This window comes from Heloderma suspectum, chromosome 3 (genome assembly GCF_057233095.1).
Source record: "Heloderma suspectum isolate Gila_16-S chromosome 3, 16-S_ref, whole genome shotgun sequence".
Lineage (NCBI taxonomy): Eukaryota > Metazoa > Chordata > Lepidosauria > Squamata > Helodermatidae > Heloderma > Heloderma suspectum.
In genome coordinates this window covers 297,535,465-297,557,354 of record NC_139460.1, presented here as the reverse complement: position 1 = coordinate 297,557,354, position 21,890 = coordinate 297,535,465, and the positions used below count along the sequence as shown (strand labels likewise).

Below are 21,890 nucleotides of genomic sequence, written 5' to 3'. Positions count from 1 at the left end.
TAAGATAATAACACCATAGCTTAATAACATTAAGCTATGGTGGCTTATAAGCTACACACAGTAGCCTATTTTGCAAAGAGCCTACTATGCCCCCTCACACGATCAGACAAATAAGCTGTAGTTTATTTTCCCCCACCCCTTAGTAGTCTGCCCACATGGCCGGACAGGTATCTCAGCTTCCTTTGTGGATTTTCAAGCCTTTGCCAGGTCCCCTTTCTCTGCCCATGTGCAACAAAAAATGGGGGAGGCTCTAACTCCTCAAAAGTTTCCAGAAATGGAACAAAATTTAATATACAGGTTCCCTTTATGGGGAGCCACCACATGCAATACAGGACAAATGTGGGACTTCGCATTTTCATGGAAAGCTGAGGATTTATTCAGACATGAAACAAACCGTTTGCTTCCCTTCCAGCTGTTCTTAAAGCAGAGGTGGGCAGAAGGTAGGTCAGGATCCACCAGCAGATTTCTGGATGATTAGCAGCAGTACATCAGCAAGAAATTCTGACTCCCAATTGTTTAACAATAGCAACACAATGACATACACCTACACTCCAGGAGAATACTGCTGATATGGAGAAAGCTGAGTTGACCAGGAATGGAAGAACTGTGATGTCAGTTCAGTTCTGATACTCAAAACAAGAGGAAGAGAAAAAAACCTGGGCTTGGGATTCTTTAATTCTAAGTGTATGACTTTTGCACCATACACGGGTTGGTGGATCTCAGGTTCTAGTAAAAAAACAAAGTAGTGGTCACAAGCTTGAAATCTGCCCACTCCATGTAAAGACATATGAAGAGCTAGATGATGAGACATGCGTTGAACCAATTGGTAGTCACACAGTACAAATGGCAAGCCTTCCACAATTCACATAGATGATATGGGAAACCTGAATTATGTCAAAATGGAAAGAACTGGTATTTTTACTGTTACAAAAGAACTGTTGATTTCAGGGAGACTGACATAAAATTACGCAACAATTTTGTTGAAGAATGCAAGGAAAATCAAATTCCATACTAAGCCCATACCATGTTACAAAGTAAACATCTTCTTACAAGATGTACTGCAAAAGAAATTAAGCAGCAACAACTTAATATTTAAGGGGATGTTGTACATATGCATCTTATTTGGCCACCTTCTCTATCCTACTGCATCTTGGGAATTCAATCTGCAATAAGTACTTGTCCTATCCATGCACCCCACTTTGTGCCATAAGGATGGATCGGAAAATTCTGAAATCAGTCTACATGAGAAAGCTTGAAGAAAATACCAGGTGTCTACAGGGCATCCTTTCCCACCAACATCTGGAAACATTGTAGATGTCATCCTGAGAAAATGTTCATTGGCTCCTAGTGTACTTTGTCCATTACAAATTTGATGTAAAACTCCATAAAATGCCCATGAACATTCTATTCATGATGACCACATTGGGTATGCTCGATATCTGGGCCAGAATAATAAAGACGAAGCACCTTTAACTGTATTGAGATCTTCCAGTTTTAAATCTACCTTGCTGAAACTCCTTAAAAAACAATAGAAACAAGAAACATATGTTCCTATCATATATCCCTTTGGCCTCATCTAAATGAACTGCTCTTAGAATCAGTGCAAACAGCACATGGTAGTTTGTTAACATAAACAAACCCGCTGGTAAATTAGGCACTAAAATACACTCTGCACTCTCTGCTTTCTATTCTTTCATTGGATGCAATTTTACATGTTTTTAATAAGAAAGGGGACAGTTAAAACCTATACAATAATGCTGAAGGAAGAAAGGCTTCTCTTGTTATCATCTGAGCTTGGAGACACCAATACTCTATTCATTTTTCTGCACAACGTAAGGCAAAAGATACAGAATGTGAATGAAAAGAGGTTTCAGTGTATAGTAAAATGTACATTTTTCAAAATGTATACAACTCAAAATGACAACAAAAAATGATTTAGAAAATGAGATCTGAGTATTCCAAACGTCTACCCCAGTATAATACAAGAAAGTGCTACAGCAGCATTTAAAATGGGATAACTACTTAACACCAACATGGAAAATACATTCAACAGTCAATCAATAAGTATTTCAATGTTTCCACATGGTTGCAAACTAGACACAGTGATACTTAGCTGGTAGTTAATTGGTTTGACAGATAGCAATACCTGCATGATAAGGATATGATCATATTTACAGCTGAAGAGATACAAAATGGGGGGAAGAATTAAAAACAAATTATTTCAGCATCATCCAATTAGAGTGATAACATATATATTACTTTTGCAAACAGTAAAATAGTATTATTGTTTTCTTTCAAAACAACAAGCATACTGCAGCCAAAGTGAAGCATATTTAATTCTCAATTATTTCAACAAAGGATTAAACAAATCCTCAGATTTAGCTTGATTTTGCCAAATATTTTTTCTTCTGTTCAACATTCTTTTCTGATCTAAAATACAGTTGTTATAAAACTTATTAGTTATGATCCTTCACTGCGCAGATACATCACCTATGCATTGAGGGATCCCCTCAGGGGCTCAATGTAGCTCTGTGTCTCCTCACGTCCAGCAGGAAGGATATCAGGGTAGTTCAGGGAATGGGAGTTATGTATCTGCCTCCCATATCCCTATCCAGCATGCACCTCCGCTTGGTCAAGTTATATAAGCTTCAGAACTTACATAACTCAAAAAAGCAGAGGCAGAACTGGATGAGAATATAGAAAGGTGCACTCAGCCTTCCATTCAACATAATGGCCAGTTGCCCTCTGTGGGTGAGCACCCAAATATATTTGGGGTGGGGAGAGAAAAAGGACCTTCAGAGGGGAAATATCACTGTGCCAATGTGGTGAAATATAATATTCTTTATGAGTACCAGTACTTAGGGTGGGATCCATCAAAGTCACTCCATTTTGGGAAGAAGGTCCTTCTTCACCAACTGTCCATTCCTTATAAGTGGCATCCTTTCCTACAATTCAATTTGTTCAGATATAGACTGAATGTTCATAGCAGCATATACTGTGATTGTGGTCAAATACAACTGGCATTTCACACTGAAGATCAAGAGTGAGCAGACTTCATCTCTGCAAGATTTAGTTTATATTTCTATCAGAGAACTTGGATCTTAGGCAAGATGCTCAAACATGTGGTGGCCAATCAGATCCAGTGAGGTATGAAATTACTATAGCTATAAAGAGATGGACTTTCCAAAGAGCAGCAGCAAATCTGGCTGTTGATGACTGACATGGATGGAGTGATACTTCTTTCAGAACAATGTTCAGGATATCTTGTGCAATCTCTAAAAAGGTGGCACAGAAGATCAGTATTCTTATAGCATGGTACTCTAGGCCACAGTAGACACCAACGGTGGGTGGCACATGGATGCTGGCATGTCCAGGTGAAGCTACAACATGGCCAACTTCATCCTCTGGTTTGTCTCCCCTGGCTGACAAATGTGCAGCAGGTATTATCTTCTCAAGGCCTTGAGTCCTGGTCAACAATGTTTCAGTGCATCTGGTCATCCTCATGTACAAGGTTTTCACCTTGCAAACCTGACTCATGACACTATACTGTGCTCCAAGGATGACTATAGATAAGAATTTCATCTACCACCAAAGCAGGCCAGGGTGCCTGTGCAGAGAGCCTTTGAAGGACTAAAGTTTAGGTGGAAATCCCTATATATGTTGCAGATATTGAGGAAGACCTCAAGGCTGCCAACTTGTTCATAGAATATTGCATCCAGGTACAAGTGGGTACAAGTGGTGAGGCCAGAAGTTCTCCTGAAGGAACACCCTAACTTCTCTGGACCAGGTGATAAGGAGGATAGTGGCTACACAAGATAAGCAGCCAGAGCAACTGCCTCCCTGGTGAATCCTTGGTCTGAAACAGTCAACTTTCATCACAAATGGATGAAGGTGAACAAGCTGACATTAAACCCTGACAAGTCAAAGGTGTTTCTGGTCATTAGAAAGGGAAAAAAAGAGGGAGGAACTCGAGATGCCAAAATAATATTTATTTGTAGGCCCAACACATTTTGGAAATCCTTCCTCAGGGACACTAAATAACATATATAAAGAATGGAATAATTAGAAGATGAATATGAATACATAAACAATGGTAATACAATATTTTGCTATATTGTATTAAAACAAAATTGTTCCAATACTTTTCATTAAAAAAAGAACATCTAAACCTGTAACTCAACAGATTCTATTCCCAAAATATTTCTTCTGTTAAATACAACAATATTCACCATATATACAAAACATTGTTTAAAATACAAAACTTTTGTGAATTAAACAGCCCTTAAAAAGTACTTTAAAATCACAGCTTAAAAAAAAAAACTTTAAAAGTACATGTACAGGGTACGCAAATTTATCTTTAAAAAACATAAAACATCTATAAGTCAAAAAGAACATATTATCAAAGATCATGGTGAAAACTAACAATGTGAACCACAGATAAAACATCTGTTAAAGGTGGGAGCTCCCACAAATCAGTTGTAATGTTTTAAAAACCATCATGCAAACAAAAGATTAAAATATACTGTTTTCAACAATGATCCACCAAGAATCCGCCACAGTGAAGCCTTTTCTGCCAACTTAAACTTCCCATGCAGTCAGATGCTGCAGATAAAAAGAAAATCTGGAAAAGAAAATCTTTTGGCATGTGAAACATTTGAAGGGGGTGGGGGTTAACCCTTTAGTTGTCTGAAAAATCCTGAGTCTTGAATAGTTGTGAAAAGAACTGAAACCTGGCAAAAATCTTGACAAGGCTGAGGAACATGAAACAAAAGAATATTGCATGTATTTTCCTAACAAAGGGAGAAGGCCTATTTTGTCATTGAGGCCTTTATGAATAAGTCTGTGTAGAGCAAGAATCCAATACAACTCTTTTTATCAGTAGCCTGGCATCCTGCTGATGCACGTTTTCTACAGCCCAGAAGGACAGGTCACGAATAGTATGCTGGCCCTCTACAAAGTATCCCACCAGGGGAGCACCAGATCTGCAATTATGAACATTATTGATATGTTCTCCTATACATCTCTTTTAGGCCTTTGTGGTCTGACCAATGTAAATCTTATCACGTGAGCATTTCATAACATATGCCACATGGGTATTACTGCAGGTAGTGAAGAATCTTAATCTGTATACCCTGTGGTCAACTGGGTTGTTGAAAGAGTGCAACCTGTGCGCATATTTACAATAGATGCAACGTCCACACAGATACTGCACCAAAAATATGGGTTGGTTGGACTGCAGGCTGAATGCATGTGTCTGTATGAACCACCAAGTCTTTTATATTCCTGGTCCTTTGGCATGCAATGAAAGGTTTATTTTCACAGCCTGGCATATTGCATATTGCATACAAATGCCAGTTCTTCTGTATAGTGTGTTGCAAAGATTTACTTATATAATCAAATGTTAGGCTATTTAGTGCCCTGAGGAAGGATTTCTGAAATGTGTTGGGCCTACAAATAAATAACCTTTTGGCATCTGGAGTATCTCCCTCTTTTTTCCCTGTTTGTGGTGCCATCCCACGTTGTTGGTTTTTTGATTGGGGGATTGTGATTCAACCTGTTCTGGAAAAGGAAGACTCAGGTCTGTAGCTTGGGAGTAAGTATGTATGGATTCCCCACAGTCGGTTCTGGAGAGGAATCTGCGGGGGGGGGGGTCTGTTCTTCCCCCCGGAATCTGTGCGGAGCAGCTCCACGAGGATTCCGCATAGCCAAGGGCCATTTACCTGAATCAACCGGAGCCCTTCGCCTCCATACCAATCACCTTAAAAAAAAAAAGGCGATCGGCAGGATGTCCCCATAGACTTATACGCAAAATAGAGCCGTGAATCTTGCGTAAAAGTCTATGGACACATAGACTTATATGCAAGATTCACAGCTCTATTTTGCATAGAGGTCTATGGGGACATCCTGCCGATCGCCATTTTTTTAAAAAAAGGCCATCAGTGTGGAGGCAAAGGGCTCCCGGTGCAACAAGCAGCCGTGCTGTCCCGCGCGGAATCCTCCGGGAGTGGAGGTACGTGGGGCTGATCCACTGCAGATTCCTGAGGCCGGATTCCAAAGAATCTGGCCTCATTTGAACCTGCAGTGGATTTCTCTAACATCCCTGCTTGGGAGTACTCCTTGTTCCTATGCTGTCCCTGGATCTTCAGGTGGCAGTGGTGCCAAGGAGTGCATTTGCATAATTACGCTTGGTGTGCCAGCTGTGACCCTTCCTAACAACAGTTATCCATGCCTTGGTTACATCATGTTTAGACTATTGCAATGTGCTCTATGTGGGGCTATGTGAAGTGTCTCCAGAAGCTTCAATTGGTGTCAAAATGTGGCAGCTAGGCTGCTAAGCAGTGCATGGTATCAGGACCATATTACATCTGCTTGAAAGACATGTACTGGTTGCCAGGTGCTTTCTGGGCACAATTCAAGGTGCTGTTTTAATTTTTAAAGCTCTAAACAGCTTAAGCCTTGGCTATCTAGGGCACTACCTATCTCACCATGAACCTGCCCGGGTATTAAGCTCTGCAGGAGAGGCCCTTTTTAGGGCACCATTCCCAATGGAGACTAGTTTCTCACACACATTTGAATGGGCTTTCTCCTGTGTTTTCCCCAAACTATAGAATGTGCTCCCTCAAGAACTATGATTGGGCTCCACTCTCTTCGCTTTTACAAAGGGTGAGAAGATGAATATTTTCAATTTAGCCTTTTAAAACATGTAGTTTTAATGTTTTATTTACTGTTTTTAATATTCATGTTATTGCCATTTTAAGTAGGGCTGTGCACCATTTCGGTCCGAATCCCGAATAACGAAGCAGGCTGCTTCAGAGATGCCTCAGCGTGATCCGAAGCAGATCAAAACAGCACCGAGGCTCCCTGAAGCAAAGCGGCTCTTCACCTCGGTCTGTCTCAAAGCTTTGGAGCTACTTAAGCCATTCCCAACCAGACAGCCTGTTTCTCAATGTATCAAGTTGTGAAAGATCAGGGAGGGGGTGAGGGCAATGGCAGAAGGGGAGTGGAGTGGAAAAGTGGTGAGCCTTGGCGAATGGCAACTGTAGTTGCCAAATTAGGGCTGAACTTAACCCAGCAGTTTCCAATCAATGATAGCGGTGGGGGGAGGGAATACTGGATATATTGGAGAGATCAGGCCATTTTCATTTCATTGTGAGAGAGCGCGCGCTGGTTAAACTTGGAGATGGTGCTTTACTTGTTGTTAGAGAGAGTTGGCTAGATCTCAGAGGGGGGGGTTGTACTGCAGCTTTGTCTTTCTTCTTCCTTCCCAATTCAACTATTCCTTTCCTTCCTTTTGTAGGTTATTTAAAAAACCAAACATTTAAAAAGTACTTAGTTTGAGTTTCCCCCTTTCCTTGCCTGGCTCTTTGTCTCTACCACCTCCCCCATACGTTTTACCTTTCATTCTTTTTTTGTTTATTTAAAAAACAAAAAAAAACATAATTTAGTTTTCCTTGCCTTGTCTTGTTCTTTAGCTTTCCCTCTTCTCAATTCTCAAGCATTAGTTTTCCCTTACTTTCTGTCTAGATTGTTTATTATATATAAGGCAGTTAGACAGTAGTTTCCCTTCCTTGTTCTTGGCTCTCATCCACCCCCACCCCACCCTTCTCAGTTCCTGAATACCTTCCCTTCCCATTTTTGATCTCTTTTCCCTTAAAAAAAAAATTAAAACCCCTTTCTCTTCTGTTAGGATTATAGATAGTGTCCCCCCCCCCTTTGTTTGTAGGTAGTTCAGTATTTGCTTTTCTTTTGCTCGTGTGTGTATGTATGTGCATGCATGCATGCACGTGCACATGCTTGTTTTGTGAACAAGCAAACAGTGTGTGACAAAGTACTACACAGTCCACATTTCAAAAAACAGTGGGCAAAGAATACACATATTAACATATATTATTTAGACTTTATACTACACTGTGTGGCAAAGTAAGCCCAATATGAGCCATCTTTGGAGCCTTGGCAGAGGCAGAGGTGGACAAGGTGCTGGTGGGACCAGCAGCACCAGTAGCCAAGCTGGGTCACTCCCAGTCCAGATAGCACGTCCTGGTGTAGGGCAGCAGAGTGCAGAGGCCAGCCACAGTACCCAGAGGTCACTGTTTGAGGAATCTGGTGCAGGCAGCAGGAATAACACTCTTACAAAAGAAGCAGCATCTCCTTCTGTAGTGGAAGAGGGGAGCCAATCGTTGCTCTCAGTTCAAGTCAATGTGCCCGCCTGGCAGGATTGCTGTCACGGTGCATCCCTGCCTCTATCAGACAAGACAACTATCGTTGCTCTCAGTTCAAGCCAATGTGCCCTCCTGGCAGGGGTGCTGGGTTTGCTTCCTGCCTCTGTCAGACAAGACAACTGAGAGTCTGAGGTCATCAACTGTGATTCTGAAGAGGAAAGTACTAGGGTAAAGGGGTTATTTGCACTTCAAAGAAACCTGCAGCAGAGATTAGGGCCAGTGACCTCCCCTTAATCACCACTTAAACACCAAATGTCTCTGATTATCCCTTTATGGCTGAGTTTCTGAAAACAGCCCATTTTATCTGTGCCTAGCACAAAAACTACTGGGCCAAATTGTCTGAAATGTGGCAGATGGAATCCCATCTATGGGGGCTGAGAGGTCCCCAAATTCCATGTACTCCTGTGCAACCAGTGAAAAGTTGTAGCTCTTTGCTTTGAGAGTTTCTGCTGAAAAAATCAAATTCCACTTGTGCCTAGCACAAAAACTACTAGGCCAAATTGCCTGACATTTGGCAAGTGGGATCCCCTCTATGGGGGCTGACAGGTCCCCAAATTTCAGGTGTTTATCATGAAAACATTATGGCTGTTTCTGTTTTCCAATGCAGGTCAATGGGATAATGTCAGGACCCTGAACCCTCATCCTCAGAAGATTCCAACCACTTCTCCTCAGAGGAGGCTCCAGAGTTAAGAGTTCAGGAAGAGGGTTCAGTCACAGAACTGCATCACAAGGCTTCCACCTCCCCAAAAACCTAGTTCCTCAGAAAGACCCCAGAGGTAAGCTTCCCTGAGTCCAGAGGAAGTTGCCTTGCAATTGTCAGATTCTGAGGACTCTGGCCATGAGGACACTTGAATGCCACAGCCACTCACACATTGTCACAGTCTGAGGCTGCTAAAAGTGACCAGGACCCTTTAAGAAACAAAGCTTCAGTCAATGTAGAGGTGAAGCCAATCAGCCTTAAGGCAGCCAAATTGCTACATAAGGCTCAGTTTTGATCTGCTCCTTATTGGAGCAACATACAGACACCACTGTCTGACCTCCAACTTCGCTTTGAACTTTCTGTGGTACTATCTTTTCCTGTCTTGCTTCCTTGAGGAACCTAACATGACCCCCGGCTAAAGATCTGATGCACAGAAGAACTTTGTAACCCAGACTATAGTGCAGAGCATTGCCAGAACCCATGGCCTGAAATGGTACAGGACAGCAAGAAGATTCTTTTAATCAGGAGAGTTGGGAGGAAATGGTTAAGAAATAATGACAGCAAGCCTCTAAGATGCATGTCTAGGGATGGGGTAAGGAAGGGGAGCTTCAGGACTGTGTTTGGCTTAGGAGTTGCCAACAAATCTTGAGCAATCTTGAAAAGAGCATTTGTGTACCCCTCCCCATTTCTGCAGATGGCCAATGGTAAGAGAACTGGTGATATGGTGAGGCTGTGCCTTTCTTGCTTAAATTTGAGCTTTTAGAAGATATAAAATTCTTAATTACATATTTTCTCTAAGGCTTGCTTTACATAAAACAGCAGCTGATACTGGAGGCCACTTGTGATTGTATCTCCTAGGCAGCTCTTCACATGGGATTTGATTGCATGGTTCACTATGTGGATTGGCTGCTGCTAGAAACCAAAGATAAGAAGATTTTGCAATTGTGTAGGGAAAACCAAGTGACAGCAGCAAAAGTGAGCAACTGTACACAAATGACTCACTATATGGAATATTTACAATATACAGGCAGTTAAGTGGATTCCACATGGCCTAGGTTTCTAAAACAAATGCTAACATTCTTAAATGAGGCTATCCTAGGCTAAAGTGACTGCAATCCTTCCTAAATAAGCAAGAGGATATAAAATTCTCAAGAAGATGTATTACATAAGAAAATCTGAGCATGAAATATATTTTTTAAAGTATATGATTATTTGTTCTCTCCTTCCTATAGTTTTAGACTCAGATTTTGACAGGTTTCACATTCAAAATAAGATAGTTTGTCCCTAAATATACATAAATACTATGATACCCATGAGAAAAACAGCGTGCTTAACAGATTTCGGCATTTATAAAAACTTTTTTTCTGGGCATATAGGGCAGAATCCAATGCTGCCCTTCCGCATATGGCCAGCCCCACCAATTCTGTTCCTCAAGTGACCCCTACTGCTTGTGGAATGGCAATTTAGTGCTTCTGGGGCAACACAGAAGGAGCAGAAACACTTCTTTCTGGAAGGGGGCAAGTCAGTAGAGCTTGTGTAAGGTAGCTCCACCTATCTGCCTCCTGCCAGAAACAAGCATTTCTGTTCGTTTCAGGGCTTGCCCCCAGAAGTGCTAAATCATCGTTCCAGAAGTGGTAGGTGCCACTTGCAGAACGGAACTGGTGGGGCTGCCCATATGTGGACCAAAATTGGTGGCCAGCTCTGCTAGCACAGAGGCAGCATTGGATTCTGCCCATACAGAATCTGCAGTCTGAACATCACCATTATCATTTCTTCTGAATGTCAGTGCTGAAGGGTGATAAGCATCCAGGGATTTATAGAGAATATTAATCATTGCATGTTTTAGGGGAGCACATTCTGCCTGAGGTTACAATCCTATGCACCGTCAAAATTCAAGTAAGGCCCACTGAACTCAGTGTGACTTACTTCTAAAGAATCATGTTTAGAATTGAACTTCTGTAACCACTACAGACAAAGTAGGCACCTGTGCAGAGAAATGATACAACAAATTTCATTAAATATAAAATTTGAAGCAAAGAGAAGATATTTTCCACAGAGTAGCAATTTTCTTTTTCAAAGTCTTTTTAAAAATCAACATCCCAACTGCTGCATATTAACTCAGCAGCCTATACACACACCCACAGATATATTTTTCTTGGCAAAGTTTATGAAATATAAATATATATAAATAATTTAAGGTAAACACAAATTTGTTTTTGACTTGAGATCAATGGCAAGCATGCAAGATTCAGCTGCACATAATTAGCACACATTTGCATCAGAATCATTTATACAATATGCTACATTAGAAAAAAATCCTGCTAGTTATAATGAGAGGTACTTTTACTTGGAGCTAGTATAGAAAAATTGCCACTAGAATAGCAATCCTGAAATGTTTAGGCCTAATTCGGAAACCAATAGGAAGACAGTTGAAAAAATGATTATAAACCACACACAATAACTCTGTTTTAAGTAACGAGGCCTTCCTGCTTTGCACAATCACTACTATATGGGAAAGAAATTGTTAGAATCCCTATACTGATAAATAAAAACGGAAAAACTCCCTCTTCCTTACAGGTGGGAGTGGTCCCAGCTTCCTTAAAGGAGGAGGTAGAGAGACTACTTATGATCTCTCTCTCTCTCTCTCTCTCTCTCTCTCTCTCTCCTTGGACCGAAATACCAAAATATTTATAGGCTAGTGGCTGACATCCCCTTCCTGTGAAATGTGCTCAAGTGGGTGGTCGCAGATCAGATCCAGACACCCTTCAGTGAGAGATTTTCTAGATCAGTTTCAATTGGAATTTAGGCCTGGTTTTGGTGCAGAAACTGCCTTGGTTTCCCTCTGGGATGATCTTTGCTGAGAAAGAAACAAGGAGAGTGGGGCGAATCGCCTACTACCACAAGCCCCCCTCCCCCTGGAGGCACATCCTTGGTGCAAAAGGATATTTGTTTGTCTTCCAAGGAATGGGTCCCTTCTAAGGGATCATTTCCCTCTTCCTCAGAATGATGCCCTCCTTCCCTGGACCCTGCATTCTCTGTGACAGCAGAGGAGCTGTCACCCTGGGAGTGGGACACAGTTAATAGGTCCCTGAAGGTCTCATCCACCAACCTCTCTGACACTCTTAGCTTCTCCAGGTCAGCAACCTTGGCCTCAAGGGAACAAACTTCTTCCCTGAGAGCCAGGAGCTCATTACACCAAGCACCGATGCACTTTGGGACAAAAAATCCCAACTTCAAGTATAACCTGATGGGATCTGAGCTAGCAGTGACCAACCAAGAAACAGTTTGATGAAAATGTCGACCCAGTGTGCAGCCACTGTAAAAAAGACAAACTCCATGTTAAGCATAATTAGAAAAGGAATTGAGAATAAAACTGCCAATATCATACTGCCCTTATACAAATCTATGGTGTTACCACACTTGGAATATTGTGTACAGTTCTGGACACTGCACCTAAAAAAGGATACTATAGAGCTGGAAAAGGTGCAAACAGCTGAGTGTTTAGTTTGGAAAAAAGGAGAGAGACACAATAGAAGTGTACAAAATTGTGCATGGTGTGGAGAATATGGACAGGGAGACGTTTTTCTCCCTCTCTCAAAATATTAGAACCCGGACTCATCCCATGAGGTTGATTGGTGGGAGATTCAGGAAGATAATTGGTGGGAGCTGATTGGTGGGAGATAAAAGGAAGTACTTATTCACACAGTGCATAGTTCAACTATGGAATTTGCTACCACAGGATGTAGTGATGGCCACCAATTTGGATGGCTTTAAAAGGTTAGACAAATTCCTGGAAGAAAAGGCTATCAATGGCTACTATTCTTGATGGCTATGTGCCACCTCCAGTACCAGAGGCAGTGAGCTTGTGTACACCAGTTGCAGGGGAACATTTGTGGGAAGGTGCTATTACACTCGTGTCCTGTTTGTGGGTTCCTGATCAACAGCTGGTTGGCCATTGTGTGAACAGAATGGTGGACTAGATGGATCCTTGGTCTGATCCAGCATGGTTCTTCTTATGTTCTTAAGGTGCTAGTGTTAACCTGTAAGGCTCTTCACAGCTTTGAGCCACAATATCTGAAGGATCATCTCTTCCCATTTGTTACAGCCCATGTCTTGAGGTCATCATCTGAAGCCTTGCTCCGAGTATCGGCACATACAGAGATTGGGTGGGTGGCTACTCATGAGCAGGCCTTTTCTGTGGTGGCCCCCAAATTGTGGAAAGCCCTCCTTAGAGAGGTCCACAAGGTGCCTACCTTGCTGACTTTTCAGCACCAGACAAATTCCTCTTTATTCTCTCAGGCCTTCTAAAAGAATTCTAACTGCTGCTTGTGTTATTTTTAATATGTTTAATGCTGCATTTTAAAATATTTTTCCATCTTTAGCTGCTTGAATAAAGAGATAAATATTCAAATAAAGCAATAAAATTATTTTAAAAATTATTTTAAATTACTGTTGCTGCTTTAAAAACATGTTTTACTGTGTTACTGTTTTTATCAGTTTTACTGTATTTCTTTTTTTATTATGTCTGTTACCCTGAAAGCTTTGGCTATAGATCAACTCAAATGGGAGAAATAATAATGATAATGATGAGGATGTTATATTTTTATTATTGGTCCCACATAAAAGTTAGATTAGAGCATTAGGATTTCAGATTTAACATAATTTCAAAACTGTTTTGATAAGACTCCAACAAAGCTATGGTGAACTATTTCTGTGAGTGAACCAGCATTACCACAAACCTCAGCTCTGCTCCTCTTGTGTTTCAGATGCTGTGGTCCATGCTTCTATCTGTGTTACAATGGCCAAAATATATTGTCTAGGCTGGATGTCATGGACTGGCAATGCCTTGTTCCACGAATGGAACCAGTAAATTCCTGGTCAACAATTAGTATTACCAGAGGGTCACTTTGAGAATGGAGTGGGAGGTGGCAAGCAAACCCCCAAACATTCCTGTTCACCCTCCCCAAATGGCCAACTGTCAAGTCCAGCTGCCAAAATGTGATTCCATCTTGCCTAAAAGAGACAATGGTAAGACCTCTGTTTAAAAAAAAATAATTTTGCCCCACATTAATTAAAGCATGAAATATTTTGGAATATTTCTCAAAATACAATATGAAGTCTGAGGGAATAAAATTGTTTCACCACTGGAAGTCAGTTTCAGCATTAGAAGTCCATCATTTAGAGAAGAATACTTTAGTTACTATGAACTACATTTTGGGACAGTAGCCAGACCCAGCTCATAACACTTGGAGCGGCTATGGAAAAGAAAAGTCTCAAGGAACTCAGTGACCTCTGAAAAACCTTTTGGTAAGATATCTGGAAGAATTAGTCTGGCAGGCTGATCTTAAGGAGTTCTCTTTCTCTTTCCTTCAGACATCCCATGGGGTCGTGAGTCACATACTAAGGTCAGGAATAAATAAACAGAGATTAAGTCAATCACTAATCCTGGTTTTCCTTCACACCAACCAGCTCCCTATTTAAAGCTAGAAACGAAGGAACAACCTTTACTTACAATTGGGAAGATTACTCTGTAATCTGTGTCTTTCTTCTTACATATTACAAAATCACCTGGTAGCACAAGATCAGATGCATTTTAAGGCTTAAGTGGTATAACAGATAGGTAGAACTCCCAAGCAAAATGTCACAAATATACAACACAAAAATGTGAGCACAACATTAAACTGAGAATAAACAAATGTCACCTAGCTAAACTACTCTTTCACTTTACATCAAAGTTAAATCAAGATACCATCTTGGGTGACCTTATTGTAGACACATGATGGTCTGGTCAGTGCCTAGCTAGGGATCACCTTAAACTCTACTACAGCAAATTCCTAACAGTACCCACACTGTGCTCCTTTGATTTGGTAAACCATGCTTGTTCCTGGGGAAGGTCCTGGCACCAGGATAATAACCTTCCACTTATTTGTGTTTTAGAAGGGCTTACTTCCTTACCAAGTAAAAGTAGGTTTCTGACATGTACAGAGAGACATGTCCCAAGCAAGTGTGTAACAAAAACAAAAATGGCCTCAAAAAATAAAGTGTAAAATTGAACACTTTCAGCACCAACTAAAATTACCCTCAAACCAATTAATGCTCGCAATCCTACATTTATTATCACTATTAAAGAATTTTTAAAGAACTGTTTAAAAAATACTTCAAGACATTAAGCTAAATATTGTCAGTTTATTAGTACTTTTTAATGTCCCCATCCTATATTTTCAAACAGAAAAAATACACACATGGACAGGTTCAGATGACACGTGCACATTTTGTCATGGGTTATTTAACCCATGATGAGCCACAGGCACGTGTGGGCACCAGAGCGCATATGCAAGCCCTGCTCGGGAGTTGTCATGTCATGCAAACCCAGCGACCATGGATTATGTGAGGTTGTTTAACCCTCACATAACCAACGCTTGCCAGGTTTGTGCAACATGACAATTCCCAGTGGGGGTTGCATATTCAAAATGGTGGCCATACGTACCCCACTCACACCATAGCCTCACTGTGGGTTAATAACCCACAGTGGGCTGTTGCGTCATGCGAACAGCCCCATTGTATGACACCGGTGAAGTACAATTACCCAGATATTAATTGGCCCTGCAACTCTTCCACTTGAGCATATCAACATACTTTAGAGTAGACTAGAGATAATGGTGGAATTCAAAGATTCCCTTGCACATGCCAAGTGTGGTTCTGAGCATGCATGAAGCAATCATCAATTTCCACTTCCAACAACAACTTTTGATGTTACTCCAGGGGAAGAGGAGAAACCTGTAAAGTACGAATGAAAGTATGGGATGCACACACCATGCTTAAAATCACAGACGTCACATCAGTTTTCCATGACCAGTGCATTATCAGTTGCTACATCTTATTTTTGTATTATTTCCATAATAATGTGTCATAAGTTGCTGCAAGCTTTTTACAAACGCTTATGACAGACTAAAAGGAAAAAGGCAGACATATCCACATCAATAAAAACAGAGACAATATTCAAAATAATAAAATCATTATACAAATCTAAACTATCATGCAGCATTCCTTTTTAAATTAGTCATTTTCAGTTTGTACTACCTACAGGAAAATGATAATATTTTCCTATTTGTTCCCACCTGGCCTTAAAATGGCTTTGTATAGCCATTGAACACATGAAGAAAGAGACCACCCCATTTAACGAAGCAATTTTCATTAAAGAAAAAAAAAAAGCAAGAATCTATAAAGTAATGAGTGATCCTATTAGTTCCACCAGACTAAAATCATACATTCTACGTATGTGGTCTTCTCAACCACATCTGTCATGAACCATTTTAGAACCACAGATTGTATATCATGTATTAGGTAAGACTGAACAAATAAAGATTTGTCATTCTTAAGAAATATTTCATGAAAGACTTAAGACAACCATACAAGAAATGTCCTACAGCATTTGCAGAAGCTAACAGTAATATATTTGTATTTTTTCTGTCCAATTCACTTATAGGAACGATTTTTAAAAATAAATAAATAATATGATGCAGAGTTAACCGGAACAAACTGGCTATATAATCACAGGATAATGAGTTAAATAGCCAAACATCCAGATAAGCTGTCAAACAGCTCCATTAAATATAAAACATTCATTATTCCTCTGTCAGTTTTTAACACATATTGCTAATGTCATATTAACATCTCTATTCTGAAGTCTGCTTTAAACTATCAACAATTCTGTCTTTAAAATACAGTATTTTGCATGCTCTTTTAGAAATAGATTTGAAATGCAGATTCCACATGCAGATCAGACAGCCATTTCAACTCAGGACCTTTGAAAGCACACATCAATCAACTTTTGTAATTGTCTTTATAAGCAGAAGAGAATTTTACCAGTATAGCAGATTTTTTCTAGATTTTTATACAAGTAGTAGAAATTAACTGCTCAAAAACATTCACATCTATTTAAGATACGTTTTCAAAATTCCATTTTAAAATTCAAAAAACATGGATGACTCAAAATATGTTACTACTTCTGATTTTATAAACTAACAATATCTCTTATCAAGGTAGGATGGTCAGTACTATGAATGTTGTTCCTTAATAGTATTTGAGAGAAGCAGGATATATTTAATGTACAAACAAGCATGAAACCTTTTACGGTTCTCTGCCATTCAATAATGAATTCTGGAAAAGAAATCACAGACACCCAAGTGGTTTGGCAACTGTAAGTGACAGAAGCTATGCTAAATCCTCTGTTTACACTGGGGATTAGCCAAGTAGATTGTGAGTAGCAAACTGAGCTGTCCATGGTCAAGGGAACCTGTTCCTTGTCAGCCCATAGGGCACAAGGACAAAACATGGTCCTGGTAGGAAGTGACCCATAAACATATTCCAACGAAGGATTTATACAAAGCCAGTCTGCCTCACAGAAACTCCATATGACCATTAACTGGGCTGCCAGGCCTGCCAGGAGGCCTAATTACAGGTCTACAGAGCCCAATAACAAAAGCTGAAGAGCTTTAGCCTAGGGATGATCTGCTTTATACTGACTTGAGAGAGTCCATATAGAGTGACAAAAAGAAAGAGGTTTAGCTTTAAAATTCTCCCAAGAGAGACAGCATTGTAACTAAGCCTGGAAAGCCCACATACAACATACTTCAGATAGGCTTAAACATACCAGCCTCTCAAAATTAACATTCAGCTACTGCCTGCTTAACATCTGCTCAAACATGGCAAGTTGCTGTGATATTGTTAGACTATGTTAAAGTATCTTTCTTCTATCTAACTATTGAGAGGGATAAGTAAATAAAGTCACTCAAATATAAATTTATACCTGATAGTAATAATCCTTGCTGAGTGGCAGTTTTTATGAGCACAAAATTAGTTTCTTTAAAGAATTCATTAAAAGTACTTAAGTGGCTTTAGTTATTGCCCTAGCTGTGTAAACACATCTACAATCTGTCATTAATATGAAATATATGGCCAATATCTAAGCAATATAAATTTATAATCAATATAATCTGTGTGAAAGCACAAATCAGCAGTACAGGCTTCTTAAAGATATGTGAATTTGTAATTATGAAATATTTTAAAGGTCTACCTGAATGCATCATGAAAAGAAATACACTCAAAACTCCTATCCAAAACCTCTTTTTAAATGTACCTTGAAAACACTGGCCTATACTTCTAAAAATGAATGCTTTATGAGCAGTCTGACACTCAGAGATTTTTGCTGGTCAATCAGACATGCTAATAGTTCTGCACACAGCCAGTGATGCCTGGGAGTGCTCAGGTCCTGTATTGTTTACCAAAGGAAAAAATGCATCAGTAACATTAAAGACAGTTCTTGCCAACTGTAAAATACCTGTTTACCAAAGTAAAATATGGATTGGAATACGGCTCTCTAGGCTAGTATCTTACTATTTGAACTCTAGAATGCTCTAGTATTTTGAATTATGAAGGAAAGTTTGTACTACATAAATGGAGCTCTTAAAATGTGTAACAATCGTTTGATATGTCTGAAAAGGAATATACAGAATAGATGTGTAAAAAAAAAGAATTACGTTTCCCACAGAACATGAAAGCATAAAGAACAACGTTGCTAAAATGTCCATTTTCAATGTTATTTCAAAATATTGTTTATCATAACTTTTAATTGTGAAAGAGGAATTTAAATCCAGTATACAGTTTTCCTTTTCAATTTTTCAACAAAGGTCTCCCACAAAAGGCTTGCCTAGCACCTTCTTTATGGTCTTTTTGGCACCTTCTATTTACTCAGGTCTTTTAAACAAACTTGTGTTTTAAATAAACTGTGGGTTTCCACTGTTTTAGAGTGCATGTTTTAAAAATGAGCTGCTACTTTTTTATTCTGTCTCTGCTAGAAAGACAGTTGATGCTGTGTTTTATTGTTTTCTGTTTTTAATTATTGTATGTTGTATTTTTAATATAGTATTTTTGTTTTTTGCTCTGTATGCTGCCCAGAGGATATTAGTTGATGGGCGGACATAAATAGATTTCAAATTTTATAAATAAAATTAATTAATTATGAGATTGGAAAATACACGAGTAATCTGAATGTCAAAATTTAACTCCAATTTTAAGTTTTTTAGATTAAAAAGTATCACAAGAACCTCAAATATGTTTTTTAAAACTAGACTTCTAATCACAATGACATAAAACTCATAGTATCTTTAATACATTTTCTAGGTGTTAAATTAAAAAATGAGGTGTGACAGCTCAGAGCAGTATAAACAAATTGTGCTTTTCAAGGTCTGCACTGTCACATCTACTTTATAATTATATGCTTCAGAGACATATTAAAATAATGGGAGAACAATGCATATGTTTGAAACAATGACATATAAGATGCTACACTGGAAAGTGTGAGCGTTTGCTCGAAATAGCAATAGAAAATGTTTTGATTTTGGACAAAAGATTTTTGAAAAACAACATCCCCTGAACTGTATACTGCATATCACCATAAGGTTCAAGTAAGAAAATAAAACTGAACATAGAAAATTAAAACACGTTCTGAATATATGATGAAGCAGACAAAAAACCCAGTGTTATCTTTTAGGCTAAATCATGCATACAAATTAAATAAGATAGATGAGAATAGAATGGGAGGAGCATATTAGGGTTTTTTTTATATCTATCACCTACTGATCTTGGGATGTTCTGAGGCTCTTCAATGTCTTGTTGCAAATAGGAAATAGTATTTATACCACTACAGAAGCTTAGATATAAGCTATCGGGCCCATATCAAAGTGTAATTACTGATTAATCGTTTGTTATAGCTGTGCTGATTTCTCCATTAACTATATTTAAATGGCAGCTCTGCTAACCTTGTTGAGCTGTGGTCAAAATAAGCACCAGAGCAATTTTATTTCTTTTATCCATATCTTTATTTCTTTACTTACCAGCAGCTTCAAGAACCAACTGTAATCTAGCTTTGGCCTGTTCAGCAGCAGACTGGGGAAAAAAGAAGAAGAATATGGATAACAAACAATACATTTATGTATCAATTAAATGTTGAAATCTATATTGGGTGAATTAGTCTCAGCACACAGCTCTGACATTTATTATGCATTGACCATGCATGTGTTATTCTGTATTGTTCTACTGAATTCTGATTCCTGGGTCAAATTTTCTGATAATTTTTATTCTAAATTTTCAGATTCTGGATGAAAATATTTGATCACAAATACGACATACAGGGGGAAAATTATATAATAAACATTTCTTAAGGACACCCACCAGAAGTGGAATTCAGCATTCCGCTTACATTGAGCTACAGAAGTTTCCTTTATACTGTGACCTAAGAGAAAAACATCCAATCATCGGTTCGGATGGTCTAAAATGGGTGGGCAAAACATGGGCCTGCTATCCCAAAATTCATTAAAAATGGGGGGGGGGGATGGCATCCATAGTAGGTACAGAGCACCCAAAGGGTAAAAATTAGCTAATTTGGATCCTTTTGGTACTCCATAGCCACTACAGATGCCATTTTTTCACCATTTGTGAGGGAGATCTGGAGGGTGAAAAGGGCCCCCAAACCTCCTGAAGTTGCCCACCCCGATCTAAAATAACAGCACAGCAGGACAAAAACCTGTTCACGTGAGCAATGACAATGCTTATCTAACATTATGCTGGTCGTATGGCTTCGTTTTATGCAGGGATGCCACTGGTTAGACTGTCTAAACTGGCTCTTTCAACCACATAAATTCTCTTCAGCTATACAGAATTTTAACATATCAAACACAAATTAGATATTTCTACTGTAGAAATAATCCTCATGTTGCCTTCATGCTTTTTTATGGTATTCAATGCATCAGTGCCAAACTTAGCCATCATTATATTTTCTCTGCCTAATTGTTACTACTCAAACAAATTTTGAATTAAAATACTAGTACTCCTAACAATTTATCTTGTGTTAACATAACCTTATAAATCCATACCTTATTATGGCAAACTAAATCCAGTGAACCGAAATGGACCCAATAAAATTAACTAAAAAGAATGATATTACACTCGTTTACCTAAATGAGCAGACCTTAAAATAAAAGTGTAATTGTTAATAGACAGCAATAATTATTTATCTTAACTTCAGTAGCACTACAAAAAAAACCCACCAGTGAGTAATCTTATCAGCTTCTTTTCTCTTGCAATAATGATGCCAATATGGTTTCCGGTTGTACTCACAACAACAGTATATAATCTGGGCCAGCTTGTTAAATCTGGTATATATAACCACAGTATGTATAGAAAACCTGCTGATTTAAGACCATGTTGGCTCAAGCTCCACAAAGCTGGAAACTGGAAGCTAAAGCTGATGCCTTAACTGATGTGATAAGTGATAATGTTGTGTAATGTCAGAAATTGTACTTGCTTATTACTTACCATCCGTGCATCTACACTTTTCTTTGGTCTTTCCAGTCCAAATCCGGATGGGGAGGATAGAACACCTGGGACCAGCCAAGATTTCTCATGTTGTCCTGGTCCTGTATTGCCTTATGGAGCATCTGAGCCTTTGTTTTGCTAGAGGAATCCTCCTGTGAGTTGACCCATGCCAATTCGTTGCTTATATCAATAGCTGGCAGGATGGGTTAAACAGTGAGAGGGAATCATGTTCTAGCAGTAAGGCTAGATGCTTCATAAGGCAATACACAACCAGGACAATGTGGGGCATCTTTGCTGACCAAGGAAAAGTATAGGTGCATGGAGGATAAGTTGTAACCATGCACAATTTGTGACATTGCACAGCATCATCATTGATCATGGGGCATGTAAGTTATCAGCCTTAGCTTCCAATTTCCTTATTTTGTAGAGCTTGAGCCAACATGAGATAGACTTAACTCTGGTCTTAAACCGGTAGGGTTTTCTGATCACTGAATTCCCCTGGTTTTTGAACAGGAACACTATAATTACAGTGTTGGCAATCCTACCCTCTTCCCAACATTTTTGAATCTGCTTTCTTGCAAGTTTACCTATCTGAT

At 39.3% G+C, this 21,890-nt stretch overlaps 1 protein-coding gene across 9 annotated transcripts in view; it reads right to left on the bottom strand.

Annotated features, from left to right (window-relative positions):
- RSRC1 (arginine and serine rich coiled-coil 1) overlaps window positions 1-21,890 on the bottom strand; it is a 350,934-nt gene that overhangs the window by 137,532 nt on the left and 191,512 nt on the right. For 8 of the 9 annotated variants that reach the window (XM_084847365.1, XM_084847366.1, XM_084847359.1 and 5 more), the window contains one exon: window positions 19,815-19,866. The exons of the other annotated variant lie outside the window; for it this stretch is intronic. In XM_084847365.1, the coding sequence (XP_084703491.1) occupies window positions 19,815-19,866 (52 nt within the window). The remainder of the gene's footprint in view (window positions 1-19,814; window positions 19,867-21,890) is intronic. 9 annotated transcript variants of the gene reach the window in all.